Source organism: Marmota marmota, unplaced genomic scaffold (assembly GCF_001458135.2).
Source record: "Marmota marmota marmota unplaced genomic scaffold, marMar, whole genome shotgun sequence".
NCBI classification, from domain to species: domain Eukaryota; kingdom Metazoa; phylum Chordata; class Mammalia; order Rodentia; family Sciuridae; genus Marmota; species Marmota marmota.
Window position 1 is genome coordinate 15,108,714 of NW_026000068.1, and position 8,847 is coordinate 15,117,560.

An 8,847-nucleotide genomic window follows, 5' to 3' on the forward strand; every position below is an offset into this window, starting at 1 on the left:
TCTCTCTCTCAAATATATATATATATATATATATATATATATATATATATATATATAAAATAAGAGGAATATGGATATCAGCGAGGATTTCCCAAATACCTGACCCATCTACCTGTTCATACTATGGTAGATGGGTCAGACATTTGGGAATGTGTTTAGGGTTAGTGTCCATTCTTCTTTGTTTGTTATGAAGAAAAGTCTTCATGAAACTCTTTTATTAAAAATAATTTCTTTTTTTTTCTTTTGGCTATTTTTCCACAAATTTTTCTTTTCAAATCTGTCCAAACAAAAATTAACTAACAGCATACAACTTTCATCAAATATCTGCTTTACTATAACCCCTCTGTTATACCTGCATCTAAGTGCCCAAAGACTTCAGAAATCTAAGTTGGGGGAGGGGGGGGGGCGGCAGTTGCTAAAAATTTTGAATACTTAACCAGTATTCCTCAAACTAACAGGACATTTTGGGGCAACCAACCCAACACTTGTTCATTTCTTAATAAGAGATTTAAGTAATTTAAAATATATTTTAATCCCAAACATAATCAGAAAACTAAAAGCATTTTTCCCTAAAGATATGGTCTGTCTCTGCCGGGCTTCTTAAACTGGTGAACAAAAGTTAGTGTCACCAAGAATTCTGTTTGGAGTAGCACTAAAGAATAGCATCAATGTATAAGCTAATGCATTTACAAAGGAAGAGAAAGCTAGAAATGTGTTTTATACTCCACCTACTCATAGCAAGTTGGGATATTAGTAATTTTGAGTTGAATTGAATGTCACCTTGATTAAATGGTGTTCTTGATTACATTGTGCTCTTTGCTACTCTTTTCCTTCTCTATCTAAAATGAAATAAGAAACACTTTAGAATAGAACTTCAAAGTAGCATAAAGTTCACTTTTCAAAAGTTAAAAGAAATGGCTTCCCCAGGGAGCTTATTTTTTATGAATATTAAATGTTCCGTCTAAATTTCAAAAATATCCACCAACAACCAACAGGAAAGGGAAATTCATTCAGCAAAAAACCCATTTAGCATCCAATATGTGGAAGTCACTGAACAAGGCCTGTTGAGTGGGCGGAAGATAAAGGACCCTTTGTACCTCTCAAATTGTTCACAGTAGTTGGAGGAGTAACATTGCACAGTAATTGCATGAATCACTTTAATGCACAGCAGCATGTGATAAGAGCTGTAGGAGAGAGAAATCTTCTGACCTGGGAGGGTTTCCTAAGCATGGGAATGTGAAAACTGACTGTGCAAGGATTGATTAGTGGAAGTGGTAGGAAGGGCCCTTTGGTGTTGGTAGTCTGAAAAAAAAAAATATAGCAGATTAAGAGCATTTAAACTATGATCATACTAAAAGAAGGGTGACCATGGCCTTTCCAAAAGCTAAGAAAACCAATTGCCTTACCAGAGGTGGAATGGTACCTTGAACTTCTCTAAACTCTATTCCTTCCAATGATGGATGAGACTTTCCACAACTAGAATCTTCTCTAGTTGGTTGACAGAGAACATAGAAAGGAAATGCATTTTTGCACAAAATGTTTCCTGCCAAGGGCAAGATGGCTGTACATATGGCGCATGTAAGTAGTTCTTCACTTCCTTTCCCTGTTTTCTCCTATGAGACGCAAAGGTAATAACTATCTTCTGCTTAATAGAAGATAGGTATTAAAGACAGCATTGCTGATACGCAGGCTGACTCCCTTAATGTGTTAACTTCAGTTTCAAAGACCCATAAAATATAATTCTTCTTATATACATATATCTGCACCCCAAATCCAGAATTTAAGATCAATTGTTCCAGCAGAATTAGTTGAGCATCTGTTTAATAGCTGAGTAGGACACCCAGGTGTATGAGCAACCACTGAAGTTCTAAAAACAAAGCACTTAAAATTGTCTTGGGAAAAAGGACATATGAAAGCTAACAAGAAAATGTCAAATGTGGTACTGAAAAATGTATACTCTTAAAGTTAGTAGAGGAAAAGATGGGGTTGAGTGTTTGTGAATTGCTTCATAGAGGAGGTGAGACTTATAGAAAATGTACACTTGGGGGCGGGAATAGAAAAGAACACCTTAGTCTGGCAAAATAAGGTAGTGGTGTGAAGGAAAGGACAAACACTGGAATACTTTGGCACCTTGGACACTTGGGGACTTTTTTGTTTCTTTGTTTTTTAACTGAGATGGATTTAATCCACTTGGAATGGAGAAGGTAGAAACATTAATACTGGAGAGGGAAGATTAGGGGAAAATGTGAATGTCCTTTGAAATTTGACTAAATCTATACCATGTAGAATGGAGCTAGTATAGTTTTTAGTCAATTAAATAAAGCATGCGAAGTGCTTGGTGAACACTAGCAGCTCCATGTGGGCGGTGATTGAGAGGGAGGTGCTAGAGATAGCTTAAATCCTGACTGGATATGAGCAGTGAAACCGGCAGAGGTCAGAGATAGCCCAACTCCTGAATCCTGCTTAGGGGTGCACCCTGCCATCTTGCATTCAGGCCTCTCCATTTAACCACTGTTGGGTCTTTTGGGTGAGTGTCATTGTCTCAGCTTTCTCAGTCATTGCCACTAGGGAGTTCCCCCCACTTGGGACAAGTAAACTAAGCCTTTGTGTTAGTTAGATTTTCTTTGCTGTGCTTGAGCTACCTGGTAAGAACAACCTGGAAGAGGAAAAGTTTAGTTGGGGCTCATGATTTCAGAAGTTCAGTCCATGATCAGCCGACTGATTCATTTGCTGTGGGTTTAAATGAGGCAGAACATCATGGCAGAGAGGTATAGCAGAGGAAAACTACCCAGCTCAGGGAAACCAGGAAGCAGAGAGAAGGTAAGGATCCACGGACAAAATACAAACTCCCAAATCATGCCCTCAGCCACCTACCTCCTCCAACCACACTGTACCTGAATACAGTATAGCAGTATTTTCAAATTATTTATCCATCACATGATTGATCCACAGTTAAGCTGCAGCTCTCATAATCTAGTCATTTCATCTGAACATTCCTCCATTTTGTCTCACCTGAGCTATCGGGGACACCTCATCTCCAAACCATAACACCCTTTAAATCCTGTGATAAGTCACACTGTCTCTCTCCCTTTCTCCCTCATCATAGCTTCCACTTCCAGTTGTGTCTGCCTCTTGCCCCCCAAGTGCTTCAAGGGTGGAAACCAAGTCTACTGTATCAAAATTGGATCCTCAACACGCGAGAAAACAGCGAACATCTGTGAAGTGGGAGCCGTGAGGTGTGCAGACAGGAAGGTGGAAATACTGCACCCTGGGAGGTGCTTGGCCTAGCACCGTTACTTTCAGATTTGTACATAAATATAATCCCTAAAAAAGACATGTTCACATGGCCAGACGTTACTGAAAAATTCTTTTGTGTTAGTTTTATATCATAAATCGCCTCTAATTCTCCTGTTTTAGCCTCCTCTATTATGTTCCAATGCATGTCACCCTAGAGTGTACCCCTGAGTTATATTTCCACATCCATCTAACGAATTCTTTTGTTCAGGTTACTTAAAAATAATTGATTTTCTGAGGATCCTATGAAACGAAGCATCCTCACAATTAAAATAAGAACAAAAATCATGATTTTCATTTTGATGAATTAATAAACATTGAAATCTACAGAACCTGTAAAACACATTCTGGAAAACTAAGAACATCCACATAATTCATTTAGCAAATAACTTCTGAGTGACTGCATTGTGCCAAATACTGGTCAAGGTCTGGGGGAATCAGCATTATGTAGGCAAGACTCCTCCCTACGTACGACTCACCTCCACATGGATTTAGAAATATCAAAAGCAAAACGAACATGTAAAATGTGTAGTAAGTTTGATGCTGAACATTACTGTGAAGGGAACAAAGCAGGCAAGAGTAGATCCCATTCTTAAGCCTCATCTTGTTCAAGGAATATTCCATAGCAGTAAACATCACTTTAAGCAAGATTGGACTCAAGTGGAAATCACCTTGTTGAAAGTAGTTAAAAATAAACTTCTGGAGTTTCATTCTTGAGGCAGGAGAAAAGAGATTCTCTTTGCTCCAGCTAAAATGTATCACAAAGCTTTTAAGCTAAAGTATCTGAAAATTGCAAATAAGCAAAGAAAATTGTCAGAGAATTTTGAAGGAATAATTTTTTAAGTAAGTCAAATCATTTTATTCAGCCACATGAAGTAGACACTGTTTCTTAGTCAGGGTGTCATTTTGAATTCTGAAAGAGAGGCATCATTAGAACAGCAGTTCTCAAATATTAGGGTGCTTCGGAACCACCTAGAGGGTGCGTTAACACATATTCTATGAGCTTGCGTCTGATTTCTGATCAGCAAGTCTGAATTGGGGCATGAGAATTGGTATTTCTAACAGCATCACAGGTGGTACTGCTGATGGCCATCAGGCAGTCACATTTTGCAAACCTCTCTGGTTTAGAGATGAGCCACTGGACAGCTGACCCTGAGTTTATAACTGATCTCAAAACCTCAGCTGGGGCTGGGGATGTGGCTCAAGCAGTGGTGCGCTTGCCTGGCATGCGTGCGGCCCGGGTTCGATCCTCGGCACCACATACAAATGAAGATGTTGTGTCCGCCAAATACTAAAAAATAAATATTAAAAAATTCTCTCTCCACCCAGAGTGAGTGGAAGCTGCCTTCCTCCTTCTACCACTCCCTGAAATTCCCCACCGTGTGGAAGACATTCTTTTGTTTGGAGATGCAGCACTCCATTTTCTGCCTCCACCATCACACAGCCTCTTTGCCATCTTTCTTCTGTGAATGTCTGCCCAAATTCCATTGCCTTATAAGTACATTAATCATATTGGATTAGACCCACTCTGATGACCTTGTCTTAACTTTATTGCAACTTCAAAGACCCTATTCTAAAATAAGGTCAAATTTACAGGTCCCAGGGGTAATGACTTCAGCATACTTTGGGGGGGATGATATTCAACTCTTATCACTGAGACTGGGAACAAAAATAATTCCTGTTTACAGCCCCTCATATAATCCAAGGGTTATACCAGCAATTACATTCATATTGTTTGATTAAAATAGTCACACTTGCTTTGCAGCATTTTATTATTTTACTTGTAGCAATTTTTCCATTTAATGTTGATTAGTTGGTCTTTTTTCAATTCCAGTTACTTTTGTCTCAAAGAAATTTTTGAGTGCACTAATCCATTAAAGTTTGCATTAGGCTAATTTGCATACCACTTACCAGCTGAATTTTTCACAGTCTGATATTAATATTAATATAGCAATTTAGTACAAAAGGTGTTAAGAGCTAGTGATAAAATTATCATCATGAAACAGAGAGCAAAACTGGAGCATATTAAATACATGGAATTTGGACCTAGACTCTCCAACTCTGTCCTAAAAGATTAAATAAATTCTAGATCAAAGGTAAAAGCTTTTTCCTCTTAGGCTGTTAGAGATGAATGCTAAGCATTCATGCTTGTAGCTTAAGTAACTGAAAATCAATTCATGTCTTTTTTTAAATACAGATTTTAATTTTTGTTGGTTCTGCAACATACTGACAAAATAAGTGAACCCCTCCATTTAAAGAACTTTATGAATAGCAGGTTATATATTTCAGATGTCCTGGGAGCAAAGACACAAGCTTGATTCTAAAACTACTATCTTAAAATTCTAGTGCTCAGGTGAGATGACACTCAAATTTAACTAAGGTTTCCTCTACATGGCAATCTTCATTAAAACTCACTAAATTTGAGAATACAATTTTGTTTTTTTTTTTTTTTTTGTATAAAAACCCTTCAATTCCTATAACAAACACTGCTTAGTTTTGATGATTGAGCTCTTCTGTTGTCTCCAGAAGACTACCCACAGGCTACACCTAATCCACATCCCTTCCTAGACTCTAATTCTGAGTAACAAGAATCTGACAGATCATGATATTTCGGGTTGCTGTTGGATGCCAAACTTCCCTGAAGCTTGATTAATTGGATTCCAAATGGCTGGCTCTCTCTAAGGTCACCTTCATTCTTTCAGAATACATCATGAGTGGAATCAATGAGGCAAACAGCTTCTAACCAAACAAATGGCCTGCAAAATTATAGCTGTTTCCAGTCTGCTTTATGAAAGTGAGACAGGCCACTGCTACCCTATTTGTCTTCTTGACAAGCTCTGGCTGCATAGTTCCAGTTTCACATGTCCAATGTCAGTTAGTAGAGGTGTGTGTCACCAATCAAGGGACTCTGGGGCACAGATGGTGCACTGAAAGTCATGCTCACGGAGATTTATATAGGAAGATGTTCATCACAACATTATTTATAATACCAAACACTGACAGACCCCAAATATTCAATAATGAATTAAGACCCTTCCTACAATGGGAAAATATGAGGCAAATAGTGTCTTTCTGAAAACATTTTAATGGGCATAATAAAAAATTAAAAACCAGGATACAAAAGTTTATGTGATTACGGCTGTGCAAATTATGTGTATAAATGCCTTTAAAAAGAATGACTGGTTAAAACAACATCTGTTGCTGAAATTTGAAGTGAATTTTATTTACTTATTTATATTTTTCTGTACGGTCTAATTTTCTCCAATCAGCAGGTAACTATTTTTAATTGGGATAAACAGTCACTTTGAACATTTTTCTCTTCCATTTAGGTAAGAACACTTAGTTCTACCCGTGTACAGACAGTGGTGGGCTGTGTACAGCACACCTCGCTGTTCTGCCCTTGTCTACACAGGGAGTTTTTAGCCACGCTTGACAGCCTCACATGGTCATTCCTTCATTCACATGCACTTTCTGAATTTTTCTGTGAGTTAGGTCTCTAATCATGCAAAGATTTGGGAGGCGTGTGTAGTATAAAGGAAAGACTTTACAGGTCTACTTAAGCCAGTGTTGTACAAAGTGGAAGGCAGTGAACAGCACCTTAAAAACTACAGGTACAGGTAAATGCTGCAGTCTGGCTGGGCACAAATCACGAGCCACTGAAGCAGGAACAAACTTTATTTTTGAACTCCACCAAAACACTTCACACACGCTCCCGGGGAATTCTCCTGAATGCCACTCGGCTCGTCCAGGAACCCGCAGCCAGAAAATCTCCTCCGGAAATTCCTCCTCCTGCACTTCCCCAACCAATGGGAACTCTCCGGGAATCCCCGGGAATCCCCACAAGAACTCCAAAAGTAGAGGCCGAGGTGGATAGTAATGCCTCACCTGTCAACCAATACTATTGGCAAAATGCCAGGGGCCATTCTGACTTGGCTGTGGCTCTCAGCATCTCCCCCCTTCTGTTTAATTAAACAACAAGCAATGTGGCTTAGGGACCGTGCCTGTTAGGTTGTCCAATACAACATATGGTCCTTACCGGTCATCGGATGAGCTGACCTCTAGGCGTCAGCCTCCTGTCTTAGGTTGGTACCACTGCAACTGGATCATACCCGTCACTGACTACCGGTCCAGCATACAGCCATACTTGTGGATAGGCCTTTGCACCAGTGGGGGGGTGAGGTTCTTTGCCTCACCTCTGTTGGCCCCCAAATTTGGCCTTTGCACAAGTGGGGGGGTGAGGTTCTTTGCCTCACCTCTGTTGGCCCCCAAATTTTAGACCATCACTATTAGAAGGGAGGAGGATACAGAAATGCCACGACACTAAGCCAATTGACGGCTCCTTTGAAAACTTGTACCACCGGTGACACTATCAGCAAAGATACGCCAGCACTACCACAATTCGCTGTACCAACAGATAGTTCACAATGCATACAAGTGATACATAGTCCAGGCAAGTTCTGCAAGCAGTTCAAAGCGGAGGAATCTATCAATATGTCCATTTCCTCCCAAAGTAAATCGACTCCTTGATTGAGCAATACTTGTTGAGTTATTATTCATTGATGCATCAGTTTATACACTTTGTTCTGATAACTATCGAAGAAGCTGTAGTTTGGTTTTATCTTTGTCTTCACAGGCACTGGGATGAAGATAGGAATTCTGGCAATGATGCTAAAAAAAAAAAATGTAACATTCCAACAGGTACTAAGAAAACAATTTTCTGAACAATTTACATTATCCTGAACAGAATTATTAAATATAATGAAAAGGAAAGGTGAAAGTAAACAAACAGATCTGTTAACCTTCTTTTTTTCACATATTAAAACAATCCTCAACAGCTGTTTACCCAATTTAAATTAAACCATTTAAATCACGTGAATAAAAAAAAATTCGGATCCATTTTTTCATGAGTGCTCCTCATATATGATATATGACATACGCACACACAGACATACAACACAAAACAGAAGTGTGCACACATAACATAATATATACAACACATAACATAATAGTAAAGGCCTTGTAGTTTTTCACAGGTGACATTTCCATTGCAATGTTTAAAAACTCCACAGTCAAAAAAAAAACTGATCAGAAAAACATTAACCTAGGTCTATATGAGCTCAAAAATAAAATAGAACTTTATGATGTGGGAAAAGGCAATAATAAAATAGATATTGAAAAAAGCATCCTGGTTAATCACTGTTGCAGATGTAAGAATAGCCAAGCTGGAGCTCTGGATATCAGCAGTTATGGATTTGAGTCAAATCATCTTCTTTTTGGTCTGTAGAAATTGCTTTGGTTAGTCTCTCTGGAATCCAGATCGGCTGCTGTTCTCCCTGTGGAAACACACAAACAGAACCCCAACTCCAGACAATCACTGGGTCAGGACCTTTCCTTGTTGCCCAAGCTGGTCTTTCCATTTTCCTGTCAGAATATCCTTCCAAAGTACCTTAGGCTTATGTACATTTTTTGGACACATATGCCTTTCCATAGCACTAAGCCCTTGATGAATCCAAATTTTAAAAGTTTAGAGTAAAAAGGGTTATTTTAAGTTTA

The 8,847-nt window shown here is 38.8% G+C and overlaps 1 protein-coding gene across 4 annotated transcripts in view; it reads left to right on the forward strand.

The window, feature by feature from the left end:
• The window catches only part of C6 (complement C6), a 79,297-nt gene extending 75,676 nt beyond the window's left edge, over positions 1–3,621 (forward strand). For 3 of the 4 annotated variants that reach the window (XM_048814026.1, XM_048814027.1, XM_048814028.1), the window contains 2 exons: positions 3,107–3,273; positions 3,312–3,621. In XM_048814026.1, the coding sequence (XP_048669983.1) occupies positions 3,107–3,273; positions 3,312–3,392 (248 nt within the window). In that variant the 3' untranslated portion in view covers positions 3,393–3,621. Of the gene's footprint in view, positions 1–3,106 lie in introns of all 4 variants that reach the window. The other variant, XM_015490475.2, reaches the window with a different exon arrangement.
• The last annotated feature ends 5,226 nt before the right edge of the window (positions 3,622–8,847 follow it).